This window comes from Hylobates moloch, unplaced genomic scaffold, assembly GCF_009828535.3.
Source record: "Hylobates moloch isolate HMO894 unplaced genomic scaffold, HMol_V3 SCAFFOLD_11, whole genome shotgun sequence".
NCBI lineage: Eukaryota > Metazoa > Chordata > Mammalia > Primates > Hylobatidae > Hylobates > Hylobates moloch.
The window spans coordinates 55,470,449-55,497,554 of NW_026652286.1; the positions used below are offsets into that span (position 1 = coordinate 55,470,449).

Sequence of the window (27,106 nt, forward strand, 5' to 3'; positions counted from 1 at the left end):
CATACCTCCTTTCCATCTGGGTTGTGAATATAACTAAGATGAAGAATGAATAAACTAATATAGAGGCCTAAAAAACACCTTTATTTGCTGATAAAACTATTGGAGAAGTTTTTTTTTAGGAGACAGGATCTCATGTGTTGCCAGGCTGGAGTACAGTGACTATTTATAGGCGTGGTCATGGTACACTTTAGCCTTGATGAACTCCTTGGCTGAAGCAATCCTGCTGCCACAGCCTGCCAAGTAGCTAGGACTATAGATGTGTGCCACTGTGCTCAGCAAGAGAATATGGGTTTTATCTTAAGGCCAGTAAGCTTCCTGTCACTGAACTCTAGAATTGGACAGATTTACCATGTCTCAAGCATTGCTCTACTGGGCCAGGCCTCATCCTGCAGAGGCAGAGCCTGATCCCATAGAAGCAGAACAGAATGAATGTCTCTTCAGATGGGCTGGTCCCAAACAGGAGTGGGGAGGAAGTGGGCTAATTGCACCTTGTTTCTCCTTCCAGATTTACAACTGGGCAAGTCACTTTACCTAGGGTAGAGTGGATAAGGGGATGAAGGGTGACAACAATGTTATGCTACTGGAGCTTCCTTCACATGGAGGAAAGACGCATTCCCTCTTAATATTTTAGAATATTTTAAATCTTAACAAACCAATAATTTGTTTAATGTCTCTCTCCTTAAGATTGTCAATTCAGTGAGAATGAAACCATGTTCATCTCTGTGCACACAGGGACTAGCATGCTATTTGGCATATAGCAAGCAGTCATATTGGTTATCTGAACAAATGCAGTGTACTTTGTTACAGCGGACTTTAATATATATGGTCACTTATTAATTGACCCAGTGGAAATTCATCTACAATATGCTAAGAACTCTCTTAGGGAATAGAGATAAAAATGAATCAGAATGTAACAGGATAATGTCAAGGTTTTTCTTTTGAAAACAAACCAGCAGTTAGATTTTTGAGGAAAATACAGTTGGAAAGCCTCTGACTGTCACTCACTGGACCATATGGACCAATCTCTTGACTGCTCTATACTGCAGATTCCCTGTTTATAGCTAAACAAATGACAAGGCTATTTTGAATGATTGTCAAACTTTTATAGCTATTACCAAGGCATTATGAACTCAAAATGTTTACTTTCTGGTCTTCCTGATCTGGATAAGACTGAAGAACTAAAATGAAAAGGACATTTTAAAATTTCTTTGAAATTACACGATTTACTAATAGATATTACTTTGTAAGAAAAATATATATCTAATAACAAAATACGAATTTAAATTTTCCTATGAGTTTTTTGAGAGTAGGTACTAGATATCAGTAAATGTTTGCTGAATTTAAGTCATTAAGAAAAGCTTTGTTTTATGTAATAAATTTAAGATGGGTTAACTTAAACTAGATTAAGCAACAGGGATAAACTGGTTTTTGAGTAACAAATATTTAAAAAATACATGTAATAATCAGAGCTCAATATTTAGCAACTCTACAGATTTCATATTAAGTGTTGTAATTTGCACTAAAGCACACATTTATTTATTTATGTAATGGAATCTTGCTCTGTCACCCAGGCTGGAGTGCAGTGGCGCTATCTCAGCTCACTGCAAGATTCTCCTGCCTCAGCCTCCTGAGTAGCTGGAATTACAGGCATGCGCCACCATGCCTGGCTAATTTTTGTATTTTTAGCAGAGACGGGGTTTCACCATGTTGGCCAGGCTGGTGTAGAACTCCTGACCTCAAGTGATCCACTCGCTTCAGCCTCCCAAAGTGCTGAGATTACAGGTGTGAGCCACCGCACCTGGCCTATCATTTTAAAATTTATTGTTTTAGTTCATTACCAAAAAGAAATCAATCTCCAACTATATGATAAGTCACTTTTAAAACCCACACAACTTTGTTATAATAATCTTTTATTTTATAGAAAAATGTAATTATGCAATGGTTATCAGCAAAGTTAATTCCGTAATAAATATGTAGGCTAGGGAATGGTTTACAAATATTCAACCAATACCCACAAAATCCTGTATGATTTACACAATTGTTCAAGCAAACATAAGAAAACGCTGGTTCAATTTCTATGTACTATCAAAAGGACAAAATGCTCTTCTATCTCAAATAAACCAGGTCTGAATGACAGCTTTTCAATATAATGAAGACACACACATGCACTCACACACACACAATAAAGACAAAGTATCTCTTCTCATTCTAAAACACTTCCTCTTTTAGTCCATATACACTTTGAATAATCTTGTGTAGTAAATTTTTGCTGCAACTGACAATGTTCAAAGTAAATCTCTCCCGGTTTGGTGTTCTAAGAAGCCAACAGCCACAGCAGGATGAGCATTAATACTACTTCCAGAATCTATAAAATCCCAATGCTATTGCCAGGCAAGTAAACACTGAAGCTGTGAAAAGAAGAAACTGTGTTATAGGTCTTGTATTTGTGATTATTTTGCAGAGATAAAGAGAATGTTATCTTTAAGTGAAGAGCAAAAAACAGGAAATCCAACCAATTTTCTATCCTATGTTTTTTATTCCCTAGACAATTAAGTATGAAAGACATTCTTAAGGGCAGCCTTAATGCCTAATTCTTCTTAAAAGCACCTGTATATTAAAATGTAAATTATGTCATTTAGAACCTAGAACCTGTATTTAAAATCATTAACGTTAGCATTATTGACTACTTTAAATAATTATAAGCTCTAATTTCAGATCTCATGATAAATGAAATCTTTCTTATATTAAAAAATTATGTAGTTAGGCTAGTAAAATATACATATGTCTATGAGAAGAGAATTTTAATTGCCTTTTCAGTACATTTTTAAATAATTTCTCATAATTCTTAAAAAAATAAAATTTTAATAAAAACTCTTTAAACTCAATGAGGTAGAAGAAAAGGCAGAAAAAGCATCAGGTTTTTAAAATAGTTAATATACTACCTGTACTTTAGGTTACATCATTTTGGATAAAAAAAAATTCAGTTTTCCCAGCTTTTAGAACGTAAGTCTGAGTGAGGCCTTTAGGGACTCCCTAGTCTCCAGTTTGTTTAAAACACCAATGAATGAATTTTTAAAAACAGACAAGTTAGAGATGAAGGGAAAACTTTTATGAATAAAGACACAAGAAATTAGCCTTTCAAAGTAAAGTTATTCATAATGTATAAACCCATTTGTACACCATCCCATTTGATCCTACTACTTACTGAAACTTGGTTAATGATAAGATCATCTTCTCAGTTTTAAGAAATGGGATTAGGCATCTCTAAGAAACATAGAGAAGTAATAACACTAAGAGTTTCTTGTCTTACTGCCACTGGGCAATTATATATTCTCCCATTTGATCCTGCTACTATTTGCCATGTGTCAGGTACTATGCTAGTATGCTGAGCAATTACACACACTACTTTATTTAACCATGAGATTGGTGGTATTATCCCCGTTGTACAGATGAGGTAATACACCCAGTTACATCGCTAGCAAACAGTGGAGCCAGGATTTAAGACTAAGTGTACTTGACTCCAAAGCCATTTTTTTTCCTCTTAATAAAAAAAACACACACAAAAAATTTGTGATCCTTATTATATACTGTGACACCTGAAAGACTCAGTCTGTCATTTATTTCAGTCACATAGTGCTATCTAAGTGGTTACATCCTCTGCTGATTCAACAGCTGATAAATTAAGTTTTAGATAACCAAATGAACACTTACTTATTGTGAGATGGGAGGTATTTTGTTCCTTCAGTAGAGTATACAATCGTTACTGCATTTAAGTTTCTCTCTCATGTCTTGCTGCTGTTATTTCAGCTTTTATTTCTCATGGCTGTTGTTGTAGTAACTATGGAGCCATCTCCAATTTCTTTTAAGTTTGCTGTTTATCCTCTATACCCTGTCTAGGGAGACATTCTACATATATGTAAAATGCTTAGGTGAGCATGTGCCTGGTACATTTTAAGCACTCTGTAAACATTAGCTTTCATTATTTATCTGCCAAGAACAAAATCTGCCACATTATCTACATAGATTAAATGGAGATTGCCATTATTCCTTGGTGGCAGTGTTCTGGGGCAAAAGGTGGTGTCTGACCCAAGATGAACCATTCAGACTCCTTTCTGAGGATTTTAAAAATTGGAACTAAGGAAAGAGGGCAATCTCTCCTGATTAGTGAAAGTGGAATGATAAGAGTCTAGCTGGTAATGTTTCCAACCTTTGGAGAAAGCTGGTATGAGAAACTGAGGCACACAGTCATAGACTTAAAGAGTAAGTTCTGATTCCAATTATGCTTGTAGGTAGGCTATTTTACTTGTGCCCCTTCCACGGTTCAGCTGATGGCTGGGGGCTCCATCTTCAACCCTGCTGGCACCTCAACATCAGTAGTGACTGCCCAGAAAATGACTAAGACTATATAAATCGGCAGTTTTCTTTTAGACAGCAATTTGTTAATATCAAAAATTTTAAATGTGCATATCTTTTTGACCCCAAATTTTAAATGTATATAGCAAGTTGTTATATAGAAATACTAGCACAGGGGCACAAAGATGTGTGTGTGTGTATGTGTATTTACTCAAACGTAACACATATATATGGCTGTTCAATACAGTATTGTCCTTAATAATGAAAAACTGGAGGAAGAATGCCTGTTAATAGAGGACTGGATACATAAATTGTGGCATTTTCATATAGGGAATATTGTGCTTTCTAATAAAAAGATGTCTGTGTGGAAAGAAATAGGACATTTAGTTAAACTTTTAAAAGTTGTAGACTATAAAAAGTACGTGATCTAATTATTTTTAAGAAGTATATAAGTTGTTTATATATAGAAGAAAAAGCCTAGAAAATGTTTATTACTAATAGTAAATACACATGGGGAGGGGCTTTCACTTTTACTGCTTTTGAATTCTATGAATAATTTATAATGAAAATACATTACTTTTTATAAAAGGAAAGAAAAAAGACAAGTAATAGTTGACTAGGGCATTCTTCCTAAATCACTGGGGCCCTGTAATTGGGTCAGGTCAGATGGTACTTGAGGAGCTCAGTATGTGACAAATAATCTAATTTTGGGGTAGTATCTATGCTGAATCAGTTGATTCAAGGTAAGGTCATCTGTCCCTCCTCCAGGTTTTTAATGGGCTTATATCTACTTTATTGATCTTTTTTTCTCTAACCTCATTCAAATCTTTATGGAAGAACATAAGCAATAAAAAGAAAATTTTCATTTTTGTTTTCACTGTGGAGTACCCAGTTTATCCTATCATTTTCTGCTTGTGTTTATATATTTCTTTTATATCCACATGCTTTTTCTATTAGTCAGCTGCAGAGCTGCCTGCTAAACATATTCTGAAGGGTAACACATCTGTGAGGATGACAGAAGCTTAATATTTAGAACTGTCCCATACTCCACCCTATATGTTCCTTCCTTTGGCTGTGTCTAATCTGTAATCTGCTATAATAAAAATTATAAGTATTAAAAATAAAACCCAAGACTCCAAAAAATATATCCTGAGACTGGAACCTTCTTTAAGCATTACAGGAGACCAAGCAATAAAAAAGCCTTGTTATAGCTCCTCCTTTTTTTCATGTGCCTGCTCAGTTACCTTGATAGGTAGGAACTAACAGGAAAATTAGTTGACAGCAATTTCTTTCTCTGACAGTCTTACCTGCAAGATAACGAATTGTCTCAAGTTTGTTAGATTCCATCAGTGTTTTTAAGGAAGCAATTTCAGCATCAATTTTGTTACCGGTCTCTGAAATAATACTTTTGGTTTGAGTATCCTGTAATAAACAAGAATAAGAGAACTTAATTTTGTCCCTATGTATTAAATGGACAAAAGCATTTACATTAGAAACGCTCACTTATGGGCTAATTGTGATACAAAAATCTTAGTTGGGGAACCATTAAAAGCATGGTGGCATAAAAAAATCTGAAGCGTTCCAAGATGGCCGAAAAGGAACAGCTCCAGTCTGCAGCTCCCAGCGTGCTCAACGCAGAAGATGGGTGATTTCTGCATGTCCAACTGAGGTACCTGGTTCATCTCATTGGGACTGGTTGGACAGTGGGTGCAGCCCATGGAGAGCGAGCTGAAGCAGGGTAGGGCGTTGCCTCACCCTGAAAGCGCAAGGGGTTGGTGGATTTCCCTTTCCTAGCCAAGGGAAGCCATGACAGACTACCTGGAAAAATGGGACACTCCTGCCCAAATACTGCACTTTTCTCAAGGTCTTAGCAACTGGCAGACAAGGAGATTCTCTCCTGTGCCTGGCTCGGCAGGTCCCATGCCCATGGAGCCTTGCTTACTGCTAGCGCAGCAGTCTGAGATCGAACTGCGAGGTGGCAGACTGGCTGGGGAAGGGGCGTCCGCCATTGCTGAGGCTTGAGTAGGTAAACAAAGTGGCAGTGGAGCTTGAACTGGGCGGAGCCCACCACAGCACAACAAGGCCTACTGTCTCTAGACTCCACCTCTGTGGGCAGGCAGGGCATAGCTGAACAAAAGGCAGCAGACAACTTCTGCAGACTTAAATGTCCCTGTCTGACAGCTCTGAAGAGAGCAGTGGTTCTCCCAGCACCATGTTTGAGCTCTGAGAACGGACAGACTGCTTCTTCAAGTGGGTCCCTGACCCCCGTGTAGCCTAACTGGGAGACATCTTCCAGCAGGGGCTGACAGACACCTCATATAGGCGGCTGCCCCTCTGGGACGAAGCTTCCAGAGGAAGGATCAGGTAGCAATATTTGCTGTTCTGCAGCCTCTGCTGGTGATACCCAGGTAAACAGGGTCTGGAGTGGACCTCCAGCAAACTCCAACAGACCTGCACCTGAGGGTCCTGACTGTTAGAAGGAAAACAAACAGAAAGGAATAGCATCAACATCAACAAAAAGGTCATCTACACCAAAACCCCATCTGCAGGTCACCAACATCAAAGACCAAAGGTAGATAAAAACAACAAAGATGGGGACAAACCAGAGCAGAAACGCTGAAAATTCTAAAAATCATAATGCATCTTCTCCTCCAAAGGATTGCAGCTCCTTGCCAGCAATGGAACAAAGCTGGACGGAGAATGACTGATGAGTTGACAGAAGCAGGCTTCAGAAGGTCGGTAATAACAAACTTCTCCAAGGTAAAGGAGGATGTTCGAACCCATTGCAAAGAAGCTAAAAACCTTGAAAAAAGATTAGACGAATGCCTAACTAGAATAAACAGTGTAGAGAAGACCTTAAATGACCTGATGGAGCTGAAAACCATGGCACCAGAACTTCGTGATGCATGCCCAAGCTTCAATAGCTGATTCAATCAAGTGGAAGACAGGGTATCAGTGATTAATGATCAAATTAATGAAATAAAGAGAGAAGACAAGGTTAGAGAAAAAAAGAGTAAAAAGAAATGAACAAAGCCTCCAAGAAATATGGGACTATGTGAAAAGACCAAATCTACGTTTGATTGGTGTACCTCAAAGTGGGAGATTGGAACCAAGTTGGAAAACACTCTTCAGGATATTATCCAGGAGAACTTCCCCAACCTAGCAAGGCAGGCCAACATTCAAATTCAGGAAATACAGAGAACATCACAAAGATACTCCTTAAGAGGAGCAACCCCAAGACACATAATTATCAGATTCACCAAGGTTGAAATGAAGGAAAAAGTGTTAAGGGCAGCCAGAAAGAAAGGTCAAGTTACCCACAAAGGGAAGCCCATCAGACTAACAGTGGATCTCAGCAGAAACCCTACAAGCCAGAAGAGAGTGGGGGCCAATATTCAATATTCTTAAAGAAAAGAATTTTTAACCCAGAATTTCGTATCTAGCCAAACTAAGCTTCATAAGTGAAGGAGAAATAAAATCCTTTACAGAGAAGCAAATGCTGAGAGATTTTGTCACCACCAGGCCTGCCCTAAAAGAGCTCCTGAAGGAAGCACTAAACATGGAAAGGAACAACCGGTACCAACCACTGCAAAAACATGCCAAATTGTAAAGACCATCGAGGCTAGGAAGAAACTGCATCAATTAATGGGCAAAATAACCAGTGAACATCATAATGACAGGATCAAGTTCACGCATAACAATATTAACCTTAAATATGAATGGACTAAATGCCCCAATTAAAAGATATAGACTGGCAAATTGGATAGAGTCAAGACCCATCAGTGTGCTGTATTCAGGAGACCCATCTCACATGCAAAGATGCACATAGGCTCAAAATAAAGGGATGGAGGAAGATCTACCAAGCAAATGGAAAACAAAAAAATAGCAGGGGTTGCAATCCTAGTCTCTGATAAAACAGACTTTAAACCAACAAAGATCAAGAGACAAGGCCATTACATAGTGATAAAGGGATCAATTCAGCAAGAAGAGCTAATTATCCTAAATATATATGCACCCAATACAGGAGCACCCAGATTCATAAAGCAAGTCCTTAGAAACCTACAAAGAGACTTAGACTCCCACATAATAATGGGAGACTTTAACACCCCACTGTCAATATTAGATTGATCAATGAGACAGAAGGTTAACAAGGATATCCAGGACTTGAACTCAGCTCTGCAACAAGCAGACTTAATAGACATCTACAGAACTCTCCAACCCAAATCAACAGAGTATACATTCTTCTCAGCACCACATCACACTTATTCTAAAATTGACCACATAGTTGGAATTAAAGCACTCGCACTCCTCAGCAAATGTAAAAGAACAGAAATCACAACAAACTGTCTCTCAGACCACAGTGCAATCAAATTAGAACTCAGGATTAAGAAACTCACTCAAAACTGCACGACTACATGGAAACTGAACAACTTGCTCCTGAATGACTACTGGGTACATAACGAAATGAAGGCAGAAATAAAGATGTTCTTTGAAACCAATGAGAACAAAGACACAACGTACCAGAATCTCTGAGACACATTTAAAACAGTGTGTAGAGGGAAATTTATAGCACTAAATGCCCACAAGAGAAAGCAGGAAAGATCTAAAATCGACACCCTAAGGTCACAATTAAAAGAACTAGAGAAGCAAGAGCAAACACATTCAAAAGCTAGCAGAAGGCAAGAAATAACTAAGATCAGAGCAGAACTGAAAGAGATAAGAGACACAAAAAACCCTTAAAAAAAATCAATGAACCTAGGAGCTGGTTTTTTGAAAAGATCAACAAAATTGACAGACCACTAGCAAGACTAATGAAGAAAAGAGAGAAGAATCAAATAGATGCAATAAAAAATGATAAAGGGGATATCACCACAGATCCCACAAATATAGACTAGCATCAGAGAATATTATAAACACCTCTACACAAATAAACTAGAAAATCTAGAAGAAATGGATACATTCCTGGACACATATACCCTTCCAAGACTAAACCAGGAAGAAGTTGAATCTCTAAATAGACCAATAACAGGCTCTGAAATTGAGGCAGTAATTAATAGCCTAACAACCAAAAAAAGTCCAGGACCAGACAGATTCACAGCCAAATTCTACCAGAGGTACAAAGAGGAGCTGGTACCATTCCTTCTGAAACTATTCACATCAATAGAAAAAGAGGGAATCTTCCCTAACTCATTTTATGAGGCCAACATCATCCTGATACCAAAGCCTGGCAGAGACACAACAAAAAAAGAATTTTAGAGCAATATCCGTAATAAACATTGATGCAAAAATCCTCAATAAAATACTGGCAAACTGAATCCAGCAGCACATCAAAAATCTTATCCACTACGATCAAGTTGGCTTCATCCCTGGGATGCAAGGCTGGTTCAGTATATGCAAATCAATAAACGTAATCCATCACATAAACAGAACCAAAGACAAAAACCACATGATTATCTCAACAGATGCAGAAAAGGACTTCGACAAAATTCAACAGCCCTTCATGCTAAAAACTCTCAATAAACTAGGTATTGATGGAACGTACCTCAAAATAGTAAGAGCTATTTATGACAACCCCACAGCCAATATCATACTGAATGGGCAAAAACTGGAAGCATTCCCTTTGAAAACTGGCACAAGACGAGGATGCCCTCTCTCATCACTCCCATTCAACATAGTGTTAGAAGTTTTGGCCAGGGCAATCAGGCAAGAGAAATAAAGGGTATTCATTTAGGAAGAGAGGAAGTCAAATTGTCCCTGTTTGCAGATGACATGATTGTATATTTAGAAAACCCCATTGTCTCAGCCCCAAATCTCCTTAAACTGATAAGCAACTTCAGCAAAGTCTCAGGATACACAATCAATGTGCAAAAATCACAAGCATTCCTATACACCATTAACAGACAGAGAACCAAATCATGAGTGAACTCCCATTCACAATTGTTACAAAGAGAATAAAATACCTAGGAATCTAACTTATAAGGGATGTGAAGGACCTCTTCAAGGAGAACTATAAACCACTGCTCAATGAAATAAAAGAGGACACAAACAAATGGAAGAATATTCCATGCTCATAGATAGGAAGAATCAATATTGTGAAAATGGCTTAGATTCAATGCCATCCCCATCAAGCTACCAATGACTTTCTTCACAAAATTGGAAAAAACTACTTTAAAGTTCATATGGAACCAAAAAAGAGCCCGCATTGCGAAGAGAATCCTAAGCAAAAAGAACAAAGCTGGAGGCATCATGCTACCTGACTTCAAACTATACTACAAGGCTACAGTAACCAAAACAGCATGATACTGGTACCAAAACAGATATATAGACCAATGGAACAGAACAGAGGCCTCAGAAATAACACCACACATCTACAAACGTCTGATCGTTGACAAACCTGACAAAAACAAGAAATGGGGAAAGGATTCCCTATTTAATAAATGGTGCTGGGAAAACTGGCTAGCCATATGTAGAAAGCTGAAACTGTACCCCTTCCTTACACCTTATACAAAAATTAATTCAAGATGGATTAATGACTTAAATGTTAGACCTAAAACCATAAAAACCCTAGAAGAAAACCTAGGCAATACCATTCAGGACATAGGCATGGGCAAGGACTTCATGACTAAAACACCAAAAGCAATGGCAACAAAGCCAAAATAGACAAATGAGATCTAATTAAACTAAAGAGCTTCTGTACAGCAAAAGAAACTACCATCAGAGTGAACAGGCAACCTACAGAATGGGAGAAAATTTTTGCAATCTACCCATCTGACAAAGGGCTAATATCCAGAATCTATAAAGAACTCAAAGTTACAAGAAAAAAACAACCCCATCAAAAAGTGGGCAAAGGATATTAACAGACGCTTCTCAAAAGAAGACATCTATGCAGCCAACAGACACATGAAAAAATGCTCATCATCACTGGTCATCAGAGAAATGCAAACCAAAACCACAATGAGATACCATCTCACACCAGTTGGAATGGCAGTCATTAAAAAGTCAGGAAACAACAGATGCTGGAGAGGATGTGGAGAAATAGGAACGCTTTTACACTGTTGGCGGGAGTGTAATAGTTCAACCATTGTGGAAGACAGCGTGGCAATTCCTCAAGGATCTAGAACTAGAATTAACATTTGACCCAGCAATCCCATTACTGGGTATATACCCAAAGGATTATAAATCATGCTACCATAAAGACACATGCACCCATATGTTTATTGCAGCACTATTCACAATAGCAAAGACTTGGAACCAACCCAAATGTTCATCAATGACTGGATTAAGAAAACGTGGCACATATACACCATGGAATACTATGCAGCCATAAAAAAAGGATGAGTTCATGTCCTTTTCAGGGACATGGATGAAGCTAGAAACCGTCATTTTCAGCAAACTATCACAAGGACAGAAAACCAAATACCGCATGTTTTCACTCATAGGTAGGAACTGAACAATGAGATCACTTGGATACAGGAACATCACACACTGGGGCCTGTCGGGTGGTGGTTGGGGGAGGGATAGCATTAGGAGAAATACTTAAGGTAAATGATGAGTTGATGGGTGCAGCAAACCAACATGGCACATGTATACCTATGTATCAAACTTGCACGTTGTGCACGTGTACCCTAGAACTTAAAGTATAGAAAAAATTTTTTTTAAAAACACTATAAACTGATGAATTACATTCCTTCTGCTTTCATATTTGGAGATCATCTTTTAGGAGTATCACATACTGGACATATTCTAAAAACCTCATAATAACATATTTATACCTAAATACATAAGATGATAAACTAAGAAGCAAAAAATTAGGTCACAGAACTATCATTTTATGTGTGTGAAGTCCTTAGGATATTATGGTTAAAACTTTAAATATATTCTGCAAATTAAAAAAAAAATAACCAGGTGTATAATATGAACTGGCACCAGTATTAAAGGAACTGGCAGAAATACCTGATGGGTAACACTGATACATGTATAGGGGACAAAGGATAGGGAGAACAGATGAGACCTAGAGCACAGAAAGTAGTTGTAAAAGATTTTGCTGATTTCCTTGCTTATCTCCTTTATCTGGCCAAGAAGTAAGGGAAGAGAATAAGATCTTTGAAAGAACAAATGTGACCTTATCTTCTATTAAATTATGAGCAAAAGTGACATATTTTCTGTTAGAATGTGGACAAATAGCTTTCAACTTTTAAAGAAAAGGAGAAGGCTGAGTCAGAAAGCTGGGTTTTACTCAAGCCACAGAGATGAAGTCATGATTACACTGTAGGATTACTGAGAAGGACAGCAGTAGTTCCAAGCTACGGATTTAGAATCCAGGTTCTTTCCCTAGTGACATCACTTATTAACTGTGGGACCTTAACCCCTCTGTGCTTCATTTTCCAAATTGTTAAAATGCGAATAATAGCGCCTACCTCACAGAGACTGATATGAATATTAAGTGAATTAACAGATATAAGTAAAGCATGGAAAATGGTATCTGGCACATTAATAAACACTAAATATTAGTGTTTATATATTATTAATATATAGCTTTTTTAAAACCTTAAGATAATTATTTAACTGAACCTAGGCACTCATTTCAGTACCAATTATGAAATACCAACAGTGAATCTTTATCTTTTAAAAAATAGTTATTTTCTTTCTTTTTTTTTTTTTTTTTGAGACAGGGTCTTGCTATGTTGCCCAGACTGGTCTTGAACTCCTCCCTCAGCCTCCCAAAGTGCAGGATTAACAGGTGTGAGCTACTGTGCCTGGCCCAAAAAATAGTTATTTTCTATTATAGAAGTAATTTAGTTTAAAAAAGCACACTGTGGAAATCTTGATTCTTACTTCAAGGTCATGGCTCATGGGCCACCATCTACCTGGTGCCAGGTTCCCCAGAAGTGCTGGCTAACTATAATAGCTATGAGGAAGCCAGAGACTCTACAGGGCTAGTTTTTAAAAGTCTAAACTTATAAACTGGTACACATAAAAGCAGTTATACAAGGCACAAGAACTGTACAAAAGAGGCATTTTTACCTATTACCTTACCTTTTTTGTAAATTCTGTAGTTGTTTCCATAAGTTGCTTTTCTTGATCTGTAAACTATAGGATATGAAGCAGCAGGAAGTTAAATAAAAAAGTCTAAAAATAAAAAAGGAATAAGTAACCAAGAAAGTACATTTAAAAGCACATTACCATATCTGTTACTCTGCTCCTTTCTAGGTTGATATCCAGTTTATTATCTGCTCTGATTCGACTGGTTTCATGCTTTAAAGAAAGTAAAGATATTTAAAAAATGATCTTATAATGAATATTTGTTCTGAAATTAACAGCTAGAAAAAAAATTCACTTACCACTAGTTGTTGCTTAACTTGGTCTAATTCAATTTTCATTTTCTAGGTACAGGAAAGATCACAGGCAATTAGCATTAAACCGAGTCTATATTATGATTAAAAAAATCTGAAACCCTAGATTACCAAAATTTGGACAATCTATGGATTTCTAATACAGAATTGATAAGGAAAAAAATCTTCAAAAGAAACTAGTAAGCCACTGTATTCAGAAAATAATTCTTATGAGCAAAATGCATTTGTTTTTATATTATACTTTTAAAAACTGATTTTCTAAATTTAAAAATAAGCTATAGTGGATAACATAACTTAAAATTCTGACTTAATTACAGAAATATACTTTTCTCTTAAGTCACAAAGACATTTAGTACAGGATTAAATAAAATGGAAAATGCCATATTACTCTCAGCTCTGAAACCATTATATAGAAATTTTATATATATAGCTCAAAGATTTTCCGTTTTATGTGGTTTTATATGTATAAAATGTAACTCTTATTCTCTTCAGTACGCAAAGCACTATGATTTATGTAGAAAAGGATTAGGTATGGTTAAACAAATAGTATGTTTTTAAATCTAAAAACTTATTGTTTACTAACCACATGGAATTATTACTTGGTCTTATTAAATTATTCATTAAGTAGGATGCTTATTATGAGATCAGTTATAAGTAATAAATTAAAATTTGTATCACCTCATTCTCTGCTCTCAGATTTGCGAATTCACTTTTCTCTAGGATGACCATGTCTTTCCTGATAGAATCCAAATGAGCCATTAGCTGTTGTACTGTTATTTCCTAGAAAACAAAATAAAAATAACCTAGTGATCTATAGAAAGCCATCTTTTTATTTACAGAATTGTTTTCATGAAATTTAAATGAATTTGTTAACATGCTACAAGGTATAATGTTGACTGGTTAAGTAAATATGAAACCTACATATCTGAAATATCAAAATGAAAAGAAAGAGATTCAAGGAAGAAAAAGGATTTCCTAGTGAAGAGAGAGAAATGTGTAGGCCTTTGAATGAAAAGAATCTCAATAAAATGCTTCCTTAGACCCTACGAGTTCCTCAAAAAAATAATGTTTTGTTCTTGTTTTTTGAATACCCAAATGGAAAGGGTTTTATCTCTTATTACTTTGATTTTGAGAGATTTTCTACCACTGGAAAATTCCATGGCATTGGATACGACTCAGAAGTCAGGTAGTAAAACAAAATAGATGTATAGTTAAAATAATTGCCCTTTGTCCGCACAACATAACCAATTTTGTTTAAACTCCTGGGTATCCTCCCTATATTTGGCACTACAAAGAATATGTGAAAGGTAGCACTTACCTGATAGATTTATAAGCTTTTGCCTTGTTAGGGAGGGATAATTTTGTAGAAATGATTTAAGACAGCCTTACCAAGAAAATGTAACTGTTACAGGTTGAGTATCCCTAATCCAAAAATCTGAAATCCAAAATCTGGAACTTTTTGAGTGCTGACATGACACTCAAAGGAAATGCACATTGGAGTATTTTGGATTTCAGATTTGGGATGCTCAACTGGTAAGTGTATTGCAAATATTCCAAAATTAAAAAAAAAAAATCTGAAATCTGAAACACTTCTGGTCCCAAACATTTCAGATAAGGGATATTCAACCTGTAGCACTAAACTTCTTAAAATCAGGTAGCTTGCTAATTTCTCTATCCTTTACCAAAAGAAAAAGCAGATGAGGTATAACCTTATTAAGGATTCTGTATAACAGTTTAGAAATAAAACAAGAAAGCCCAAAAAAGAGTGTGAGTTCTGAAGTCAGGCTGTCTAGGTTTGAACCCAAACTCTGCCATTTACTATGAGATGCTAGCAAGTCATTTAACTTCTCTGGTCTTCTCATTGGTAAAATGGAAATAGTAACAGTACCTGGTACACCTTGAAGAGTTGTTTTGAGGATTAAAGGAGATTATGTATGTATAATGCTTAAGATAGTACTTGGCATATGGTTAGCACTGAGATGTTAGCTATTATTATTACCGATGGGACAGGGATCTAATAGCTGAAGCAGGATAGTCTAATGCTAATGTATTAATGTGGAGGAAGTTTGGACTTCTTATAATATATAAAAGTTTTTAACTGTGTACAACAGACATTGCTGACTCATGCCTTTTCTAACCCTCATATATTACTGGGGAGGGTTGTTCATTTTCTTTTATTCAGTTCTGCTTGACATATTTATGAGAATTAATTCAGAAGTCACACACATGTGGCCTCTAGGGGCTGGCAGTCCTGTTTGCCCCAAATATCACTATAAAGGAATTATATGACATTAAAAATAATGTATTCTTATTACTGAGATTACATAGGCAAAAGTTGGAAAGCTAATTACAGACTTCTTGTGGTGTCTGAACCTGAAAATAAGGGATTGTATTGTGGCCTTTCTGAGACAGAGCCTTGCTCTGTCACTCAGGCTGGAACGCAGTGGCATGATCTTGGCTCACTGCAGCCTCCACTTCCTGGGTTCGAGCGATTCTCGTGCCTCAGCCTCCCGAGTAGCTGGGACCACAGGCACCCACCATCATGCCCAGCTAATTTTTTTGCATTTTTAGTAGAGACAGGGTTTTTCCATGTTGGCAAGGCTGGTCTCGAACTTCTGACCTCAAGTGATCTGCTCAACCTCAGCCTCCTGAAGTGCTGGGATTACAGGCGTGAGCCACCACACCAGCCTTAATGTGGCTCTTAAGAGCCTCTTTTTACCTCATTCTTCCTTTAAATACAGACTGAAAAAGCCTACAAAACTGCACAGGTGTCCATCTTTAACAACTTTAAATGTAAAGACATAATCCATTGTTAAGTAGCTAAATCTATTAAAAGTGTGATTTTTTTAACTACTATGGAGCCATCAGAGAATATTCAGATTTTAATAAAAATCACAATATAATCAAATTTTCAGAATAAGACTTTATTATTTTATTTTTTCCCCCTCATCCTGCTAGCTGACTTGGTTTCATATGGCCCTTTCTGAAATGATCAAGTATGCAGCTTAATGGCCTGTTGACCCTGAGCCTTAGCTTCACCCTTCATGACATCTCTGTGCCTTATTCTATACTAGAGGTGGGGTCAGCAATTGAATTAGATTCAAGAACAGAACAGGACTTTTAACTTCAGACACCAGTAATAAAAAAGCCAAAAGTTTAATAATCATATTTCTATACTCAATCCTACCTCTCGTATATAGGATTAAATGGTCCTAGCAGCACAAAGATTCCTCAAATCACAGCTTTATTTCACTCCTTATATTATAGGTAAACTTAAAAATTTAAGACAAAATTACTTCATTAAAAATATCAGTAGCTCCATATAACTCTTTCAGGACAGCTCAGAGCTTAGGAGTAACTAATTAGATGTTTGGCTTTTTCTTTAGTGGAGTTAGTAGTCTGTTATGATCCTAAAAATGCATGTACAAACTTAAAGGTAAGTTAAATGTAGGGATTCAATGTTTCAATTTTAAATGTCTAATTAATTGGACATTTGTCTACTATAATTGGAGATTATAGTTTTTTTTTTCTTTTCTTGAGATAGAGTCTCACTCTGTCACCCAGGCTGGAGTGCAGTGGTGCAATGTCGGCTCATTGCAACCTCCCCCTCCCCAGTTCAAGCGATTCTCCTGCCTCAGCCTCCTGAGTAGCTGGGATTATAGGTGCCCACCACCACGCCTGGCTAATTTTTGGTATATTTTTTTTTTTTTAGTAGAGACAGTGTTTCACCTTGTTGGCCAGGCTAGTCTCGAACTCCTGACCTCAAGTGATCTGCCCACCTCGTCCCAAAGTACTGGGATTACAGGTGTCAGCGACGGCACCTGGCCATAGTAGAAATCTTTAAAATTTTTTGATTTACCATGACCCTTTGCAAAAAATGAAATTTTATGCAAAATATTCTAATTTTATATAAGAAATCCTGATTTTTCTCTGTGCTGTAAAATACTTATCTGAGGAAGGAAGCCTAAATTTGAAAAATTAAAATTAAAAAAATATAACCATAGGAAGAAAACAGATTCCTAAACATAATACATTATTTCATGACTGACAGAAATGATTATTCCAGTTAAGCTCATTTAGTTTATTCAGTCCTTTATATAAAATTATTGCTTTTTGTCCATACCACCATAGTGAAAACTCTTGCAAACTGCTCAATCTCTCTGAGCCTGTCTTCAGTGGCCAAATAGAATTCTGCTTACTTTTCAAGGTTATTAGAGATTAAATAATATATGAAAAGTACACAGCATTGTGCCTCTTACATGTTAAATTCTTATATTTGACTTTAAGGATTTTTATATTCAGTCAAATTAAAGCGTCCTAGCCAGGGAATTTATAAAGTCCTTCCCAGCCATGTAAGTCCTTTCCAGCTATGTCTGTGAAAATTAACCAATATGTATGTATAGCAGCAATAAGATATACTGAATATATAGAAAGATTAGCTCTTCTGTGGTGAGCTTTCTAGAGGGAAAAAGTTGTTTCACTAATAATCTACCACCACTCATGAAAAACAATATAATGATCTCATCCCATCAAAGATTTGGCAAAATACCATTCTCTGTTACCACAATATTATTACAACGATTCTAACTATTCAGTCTCTCTAAATATTGACTTTATTCAATGTTTTTTTTTTGTGGTCCCTTTAGAGAGAACAAGGAAGATACAAGTGTGTTTGGAAGGTCAGTAGGCAGACAGAGTAGTAGTTAGGAAATGATTGTCTAATGAAAGTATCAGCAGTGATAGTAATCAGTGTATTACCTGTTGAGCTTGAGTGACCATCTCTTTATAGATAGTATCCAGGCTGACATTTGATAAAGTAGTTAACGCTGACACAATTGTTTCTGCTTGTGTTTTGTCAAATCCTGTAGGCAGCAAATAGGTATTTTATTTTTTTTAAAGTGTATATCCTTATCATAATAGATAGCAAGAGTAACTCCTCAACATTTAAATTGTTATACTCTTTTAAATAATGGTTACAATTAAAAAATTGACAGATAATGCTAAATTACTCTCTAAAAGAACTCTGCAATTTTAGGCTGGGTGCCGTGGTTCACGCCTGTAATCCCAGCACTTTGGGAGGCCGAGGTGGGTGGATCACAAGGTCAGGAGATCGAGACCATCCTGGCTAACACGGTGAAACCCCATCTCTACTAAATATACAAAAATAGCCGGGCGTGGTGGCGGGCACCCATAGTCCCAGCTACTCGAGAGGCTGAGGCAGGAGAATGGCATGAACCCAGGAGGCAGAGCTTGCAGTGAGCAGAGACTGCGCCACTGCACTCCAGCCTGGGCAATAGAGCAAGACTCCGTCTCAAAAAAAAAAAGAACTCTACAATTTTAATTCTCATTCTGTATCTCCCCACATCTATATTAACATTGGATGTGACTTTTTTTTTTGAGTGTGTAATTGGCATAAAAAATTGTATTGCATTGTTATTTTAATGTTACTTAAATTTGCATTTCCTTGGTTTGTAGAGAGGTTAAGCATTACATATACTTTTTGTTATTTATATTTATTTTTCTGTGTTCTGCTTTATAGCATTTGCCCACTTTTTTCTGTAAAACTGCTTATTCTTCTTTTACATTTAGCTTTTCATCTATCTGAAATTTAGTTTTCAATAAGAGGATCTAATATATTTTTTCCCAGTGGCTAGTCATTTATTATGTCTCATTTATTAAATAGTCCTTCCTTTCCCTAATTTGTAATGCCTCCATCACATATTAAATTCATGTCTGTGTCTCTCAGTACCATTTTGTTCTATTAGTCTATTCCTTTAATATCACACAATTTAAATTACTGTTTTGATATCAGGTAATTTTTTGTGCTTATTTTCTGATTTTTTAATCTCAAACATTTGTACTTCCACATGGACTTTAGTATTAACCTAGAAACTCTAGTTTTTTTCACTTAATTGGAGTAATTCTGCACATAGTATTTCATAAGCTTTTTTCAATTAACATATCTTGAACATTCCCCATATCAGTAAATATTTCTCAAACTATCATTTTTAGTGATTATAAAATATTTCATTGTATGGATTTTAAAATAATTTAAAAATTTTTTAAAATAAATTTTAAAAATAGTTACTTTTAATTGTTCATAATAGTGATACTGTCTTAACTAGGCATTATGAGTGCTATTAATTTTCTTCTTTCAAGAGGTATCCATGTTTCTCACCATGAGTTTCCAAGTCCTGAACCAATGCATGGGTATCAAAAGTTAATTTCCTTTGTTCTAAAGGAGTTATATCCACTGGCCGCCTATCATATCCCTCCTTGGTTGTGGTAGTGAAGAACTCTGAAAGAGAAGACATTTTTTTTCTTTTGTAGTAACTGATAACTTACAAAGCTACTTTAGCTTACAAAGCATTTTCCCCACCCATTTATAACACAGTTCCAGCTCTTCTAGTTTTGTCATCTCACCCAAGTTAATTGACTCCTCTGAGCCTCTCTTTTATCTGAAAAGTCTCTGACGTTCTTCTGTACATACCATTCAATAAATGTTTCTTTTCCCTCCTTTGGTATTCAGAAATGTTGAGTCAGTATAAACTTATAATAAAACACACATCAAATGCTTTGGATATCACCAGCTCAGCTCTAATTACTGAAAAGCCGAAACTGCACAATTCAATTCTTCTCTGTGCTCAGTAATAGTCTTTCAAAGAGCTATGAAAATTTTTTACACTCAATCCCTATTTAAAGTAGCTTTCCATACTCCCACTCACTTATATATCTGCAGTTTATTTTCTACATAGTTCTCAGCTCCAACCTGAAATTATCTTGTTTGCTGTTTCTATCTCTGGATCAGAATGGAAGTTCCATGATGCTTTGACTGTGGTTTTCACTACTGTATCTTTAGCACCTAGAACAGTGCTTTGGCACATAGTTGGGCCACCAAGTTTTACTGTTGATTCAATCAATGAATTTGATTTGAAATCATGGACGTATTTACTGGTATCAACATAACAACCCTAAGAAAAATTTCTCATTTCTGAAATAACCCTTCTTGTCCTATTTCAATAAATTCCCCAAGTTTTAACCTAGACACAGTAAAGACCTTTTCTATATATTGCTCATGAATTTATTACAAGGTGCTCTGCCCATAAACAACTTCTAGGAAAGGTAAAGGAGTTACCTTTACGGAGCCAAGGGCAGAATTAGGATTCAGACTCAGGTTCTTCTGACTGCAAATCTTATACTCCATGCTGTCTCTCTTATTTATCCTAAGCCACTTAAAATATCTAGATATTTAAAAGGCTGCAACTTCAGGCATTATTTTTCCACTAGTACTGTGTAGGACAAATGTGATTCCTTCTTTATATCCTTGTAGCCTAATGAATATTGATTGAGTGCTAGAACTTGTGCCAGGCACAGGGGATAAAATCATAAGCAAAACGAGACATGAATGATGTTCTCACTGATTTTATAGACTAGAAGGCAGGAAACAGATATTGTTTTTTAAAAAAATCTAACAATAAACTCTAAATTCAAATGATAAAAGATTCATTAAACTACTTCAAAAATTATATTTAACTGAAGAGATAAAAGCAAGTAGCTGTAAATAAAGGTGGAGCAATTTTTTAAAACATATATTAGTACACTGGTCAGTAATCTTTTTCACTTGAATATCATCTAGAAGGGTAAAGAAACATGCCTTTATGTGTAAATATCAGACCTAAGGTAGGAGAGAAAAAGAAAAATTAGAGGAAAAAGGGGCAGATTTCAGTAGTTTCAATAACAACTGCATTAGGAGTAATGATGGTACTCTTAGTTACATATCCCTGATTAGAAGTTTATTTGGATTTAGAAAAAAAAATCAGTAATAATATTTAAATAATATTTTACTATTTTCACATCTATTACTCCATCCTTAAAATTCTCATTTTATGGATGAGGTAAATTGAGGCTCAGGGCTAAGTATGGATGCTCCTCAGCTTATAAAAGGGTTATGTCCCAATACATCCATCACAAATTGAAAATATCCTAAGCTGAAAATGCATTTAATACACCTAACCTGCTGAACATCACAGCTTAGCCTGGCTTACCTCAAGCTCGTCAAGAACACTTACATTAGCCTACAGTTGGCCAAAATCATCTAACACAAAGCCTACTTTATAATAAATTGTTGAATATTTCATGTAGACACCCAGATGGGCATTTTGTAAATGATGGGATGCAAAAACAAAACCCCAAAAACCCTGGCAATACTAAGTATTGGTTGTTTGCCCTTGTGGTCAATGGCTAACTGGGAGCTGCGGCTTGCTGCTCCTGCCCAGTATTGCAAGAATACTGCATTATCGTTAGCTTAGGAAAGGATCAAAATTCAAAGTACAGTTTCTACTGAATGCATACTGTTTTTGCACCATGGTAAAGTCAAAAATTTTTAAGTTAAACACATCTTAAGTTGAGGACTGTCTGTAATTAGTCTGAGATCTTATGGTCTCATAGCTAGGCAGATTAGTACAGTTCCTCTGACTTAGTCAACAAACACTCTGAATACCTTGCACAAAGAGCAGCTTCCTACTAAATTTGGGGTAGAGACCAAATACCTTAACAAGCAAATAAATCTTTGTAGGGTGCAGCTCGTCTCATGTCCTACTATGCTCTCTCTGGTCCTCTTACTTTCAAGGGCTCTTTAATTCCACAAACATGCCACATGCTTTCCCTTCTCAGGGCCTTTGCGCAGCCCCTGCCCTGTTCAGAAAGCTCTCCTTTTCTTTGCCTGCTCATGTTTATCCTTCACAGCTCAATCTGAATGTTTCTTCCTCTGGAAAGCCTGACGACTCCTTTAGGTTATGTCTCTCTCATGATGGTTTTTTATAGTACTGCATAGGATTCTTTTGCAAACACTCTCACAATTTACACATTTATGTGACTCTCAGTTGTCTCCCCAAGAGACCAGCAGTCAGCCAACTACAGCCCATAGACTACCACCGCCTGTTTTTCTAGTTTTATTCATTGGAACGATATAGTTTTATTAGAACACAGCTCATTCATTTATGGATTAATCTATGGCTACTTTCATGCTACAGTGGCAAAGCAAATAGTTGTGACTGACCTTACAGCCTACAAAGCCTGAAATATTTATTAGGCTCTTTACAGAAAAAGTTTGTCAACCCCTGCACTAAACTATACAGTCCTTGAGACAGGGACCACATCTGTTCTTGCTCACTACTGAATCCCCAGTGCCTACACAATTCTGGATGCTCCATAGATACTTGCTGAATGAAAGGCACTGTGCTTGGCATTATGTATACACAATGATGAATAATACAAAGGAGAGGCATTTGGCCCTCCTTGAAAATAAAGGATCAAGAATGCCTATTTGGATGATGGTAGAGCTACATTAAATCTTAGAGAAGTTATCCAGACAGGATGAATGAAATCAGCAAAATCTAGGCATGGGCTGCCTTTGCTATTCTCTTGGCTTCTATTTATTATGGGGTTAAGGCGAGCTGAGAATACAGAAGGATATGTAAAACATTATTCCTTATATGTGGTCAAATATTCACATAATATTTTGCCTAGTCCTCCCAATCCTATGAGATAGGTATTGACACCCACTGGCAGTAGAACTTTGGGTTTCACTCCACTTTGGAAGCCATAAGGAACTGGAAAAACCATTGGATATTCATAGTAGGGTGTCATAATCACTATTCCAACTGTGTCATGGGCAGTTCAATGCATAAGCACTCATTAAGAATGTCTTTACAGGCCGGGTGCAGTGGCTTATGCCTGTAATCCTAGCACTTTGGGAAGCCAAGGCAGGCGGATCGCTTGAGCCCAGGAGTTCGAGATCAGCCTGGGCAACATGGCAAGATTCTGTTCCTACAAAAATTACAAAAACTAGCTGGGCATGGTGGTGTGTGCCTGTAGTCCCAGCTACTTGGGAGACTGAAGTGGGAGGATCACCTGAGCTTGGGAGGCAGAGGCTGCAGGGAGCCGAGATGGCACAAGGCAGAGCAGCCTGAGTGACAGAGACCCTTTCTCAAAAAAATAAAAAATAAAAATAAGTAAGTCTTTGCAGCCATAGTAATAGGTAGGGGAGATGTGCCCAGAATCAGTGTTTCCAGCTCAAAGTAGAATAACAGATCCTTAATAGCTTGAAAAGTTTTGTACAGACAAACATCTGTACAAACCCCAAACCTTTCCTTTCATTGTTACTACTTTTGATTCTTTGATACCTATCTTGTGGATTTGTTTGTAATAGCGAGATACAAACTCAAGCGTTTAAAGGTTTAACCAGTTTCACAAAACTACTAAGTCATAGATTGCGGATTGGAACTCTGGCCTATCTTGCACCAAGCTCCTCTTTGCTGGAAAAGGTCAAATTTTACTTTTGAAAAAACAAACAAACAAACATGTAAAATGTTGTCCCATTAAATTTAAGCTGCAAGTTTTATATTAATTTACTGCTAACTTTACAGCTGAAACACTTCGGTGTATAGCCAGTTACTTTTCTGTCAGGAACTCAAAAGAACAGGCATTAACAGCATATATTCTTACATGCTGGTCTACTAACGTGCTACACTAGTTGCATTAGAATAACTAAGGTCCTTCCATTGGTCAGAGGTCAAGGTTTTCAAATCCCTTGATTATTGACATTATTAGGCAAATTTAAACTACTTGTATACAATAAACATTCAATATTTGTTTAGTGAGGAAGGACACAAATCCTACTAGTTATAAGAAGAGATTTAAGTTTTTTCCAAGAACACTCAGATTCAAGTGGGATAACTTTTATGTTAAAATATTAACATTTACTTATGGTCATATATTTCCCAGTATGATATGCACTTCAAAGTTCATTCTCTAAGAACATTTAATTTTGTTTTCATTTGGATATGTAACGTACACCTGTAAAAGTCAACAAAGATGGCACCTGGATGGCTTCCTGGAGTTCAAAAGTGCTACCTCCTTTTTGTAAAATCCATCATAATGTGCATGTATGCTAAACACTCAAATACCTAACAAAAGAGACCTTGTGAATGACCCTGGCAGCTGAACAGCAATCTTACAGATGGGGGATCAACAACTGCGGTTTTGACTGCAGCTGTTACTGGTGTGGATTAAAATGAAACAATGAGCAAAATAGCAAAGTAACAATATGGAGCATAAATAACAGCGTAGAAGTGTTTGGGTACGGAATGGCTAAGTGTACCTGGCACTGAAGATTCAAGAAGGTGAACAGAGAATGCTAAGGTTGATAAGAGGTGCCTATTCGCCTATTTTGTGGGCAACCTTAAAACTGTTTAAAAAGTGGGAGGGAAGTTTAAACACTGGAGGTAAAAAACAACGACGACAACAACAAAAACCTAGCCCTAGAAACATTTCTCGGAATAAAGTTAGATGTCTTCAGGACACCCTGTTAACAGGGGTGCCAACCGGTTGGAAACTTGTGGGTTCCAGTATTCACTTTTTTCCCCAAAGTCTACAATGTGACTGAAAAGTACTGAGAATTCCAGCGAGAATAAGGCAGACGTGGCCTGAAATTTATGATGCTGTCTACCAAAAACCTGGGCTCGAGGCCAGCACCTAAAAAAACAAAATCTAAATTTGATCAGGCCACAAAAGAAATCAGGACACCCTGAAACACAGATTACCTTACGTTGGCTCCTGACCTACGAGATTACTAGCCTCTTGTCACCAAAAAAGGGACACAAGGGCTGAGAAAGAAGCCGAGCGCGAAGCCCAGGCCTTCAAAGGTTCGCTTTAAGAACAGAAAGGCAGTGCTTTCCTCAGTCCTCGCTCTTTGGGGCGAGCTGGGCAAGTCGGGGCAGCAGGCAGCGGCGCCGCCAGCACAAGGCGTGAATCCGGGAGAAGGGCGTGGCACCTTCTCTTCCCGTTCGCTCTAGCAGGCGCAACCCACGGGCATCGTCTCCCTAGACAGCACTCAGGCATCTATGACACGCCTTGCCTCACCTCTCCGCAGGGCCGGCGAGAAATGCCCGCGGGGCCTTGAAACCCAACGATCCCCTTTGCCTTGGGAGAGCAGGAGACGCCAAGCCTGGCGACTATTCATGTCCTCAGAGTTTTCCGGTGGGAGGGAGGCGGAAGACGGGGTAGATCTCGCACAGGCTTTCGGGCAAGGTAGTTCTGGCACCGCAGGAATGCTGGGAATTGTAGTTTTCGCTCTGTCACAAGACAACCTTTTAGCGCGGGCGCTACCGTGGTGCCACGAAACTGGGCCCCTTCACGGACAGACCCACAGTTCACGAGCATGGCTCAGCGCTGCCCCGCTTCTCCCACCGCCCCTTCCCGACCTGTGAACGCCTTTACCGCCCTAGGAAAGCGGGATCTTGTCAGAGAACCTTCCGGCGCCTGTTTCCTGGCAGTGGGGCATAGTCCAACAGCTGGCTCCCCCAAGATAGCCAGCGGCCATTACGCGCTTGGGTCGGGGGAGATGGAGTCGCATTTAACCGCACAGCAGCCTGGGACCTGAAGTTTTCGGCCGCTGAGCATTCTGGGTGATTGCGTAGTGCGGCGGGGCGGGTGGGGGGGGGGGGGGTGGCCAACGAAACCTTCTGGGAAGTGTAGTCCAGCGAGCCGCTCACTTATCGTGCGGCGTCACATCCTGCTGCTTCGCCCTCTGGTGCACGGGAGGACCAGCTATTTTAGTCGGTATGTCCTTTCTTTAGGGAAGCTGAATTCCTCCGTTTCTAGGAGAAATTCCTTGAATTTTCACCATTTATCCTTCTCAGACCTCAGTTACTCAAGACTGCTCCGCATAGTAAAATGCTGAAAACAACAATGCACAGTAGTTGTGTTAAAATGTACTAATACTCATGAATATTCTCTGTAAGTTCTAAAATGGCACACAGTTGTGCGGTGTTAGTGGCTTACTCTCGCAAGATTCTAAACAATTACGGCTAGGTTTCTATCTATATTTATTCAAAGCTTTGTGAGAGTCAACTAAGTAACAAACAGCATTTCTAAGGCCCGAAGCACATTGAAAGAAGAACAAAACTTGATTCTCGCCGACAAGTGCTTTAACAGACAGTTCATGAAGGGGAAATATAAATTGCTATTTAAAACATTGGGATGGCTGGGCGTGGTGGCTCATGCCTGTGATTCCAGCACTTTGGGAGGCCGAGGCGGGCAGATCACCTGAGGTCGGGAGTTGGAGACCAACCTGACCAACATGGAGAAACCCTGTCTATATTAAAAATACAAAATTAGCCGGGCGTGGTGGCACATGCCTGTAATCCCAGCTACTCAGGAAGCTAAGGCAGGAGAATCGCTTGAACCCTGGAGGCGGAGGTTGCAGTGAGTCGAGATCACACCATTGCACTCCAGCCTGGGCGACAGAGTGAGACTCCATCTAAAAAAAAAAAAAAAAAATTGGGAAAAAAGTTTGATCTCACCAGTTTCAAAAAACAAAGCAAAACCTTAGGGTATAT

General features: G+C 37.7%; 2 protein-coding genes across 11 annotated transcripts in view; one reads left to right on the plus strand and one right to left on the minus strand.

Moving 5' to 3' along the window:
• Window positions 1–27,106, plus strand: part of ANKRD42 (ankyrin repeat domain 42) — a 114,714-nt gene that overhangs the window by 71,817 nt on the left and 15,791 nt on the right. The gene's annotated exons all lie outside the window — the stretch shown is intronic.
• On the minus strand, window positions 1,894–26,148 carry CCDC90B (coiled-coil domain containing 90B). 10 transcript variants are annotated; one of them, XR_009208775.1, is made up of 11 exons: window positions 26,018–26,148; window positions 25,629–25,840; window positions 19,885–20,004; window positions 18,465–18,568; window positions 14,385–14,486; window positions 13,695–13,736; window positions 13,537–13,608; window positions 13,390–13,443; window positions 5,661–5,775; window positions 3,712–3,906; window positions 1,894–2,408 (listed from the first exon to the last, which is right to left on the minus strand). XR_009208775.1 is itself a non-coding variant. In XM_058424513.1 (10 exons), exons 1-10 carry the CDS (start codon window positions 26,119–26,121, stop codon window positions 2,353–2,355), a joined length of 981 nt encoding a protein of 326 aa, XP_058280496.1. In that variant the 5' UTR covers window positions 26,122–26,145; the 3' UTR covers window positions 1,894–2,352. The 10 variants fall into 10 exon arrangements, 8 of the variants coding, with proteins under 8 accessions (XP_058280496.1, XP_058280498.1, XP_058280497.1 ...); XR_009208776.1 differs by having other exon boundaries at window positions 3,712–3,893; window positions 26,018–26,147; XM_058424513.1 differs by lacking the exon at window positions 3,712–3,906 and having other exon boundaries at window positions 26,018–26,145.

Coding starts and splice junctions, on each gene's coding strand:
- CCDC90B (XM_058424513.1), bottom strand. CDS start 26,121: ATGCGACTCCATCTCCCCCGACCCAAGCGCGTAATGGCCGCTGGCTAT. Junction 13,444..13,536: donor GGAGCAGAGTAACAGATATG/GTAATGTGCTTT, acceptor CATATCCTATAG/TTTACAGATCAAGAAAAGCA. Junction 5,776..13,389: donor CTACAGAATTTACAAAAAAG/GTAAGGTAATAG, acceptor TGTTTATTACAG/GATACTCAAACCAAAAGTAT.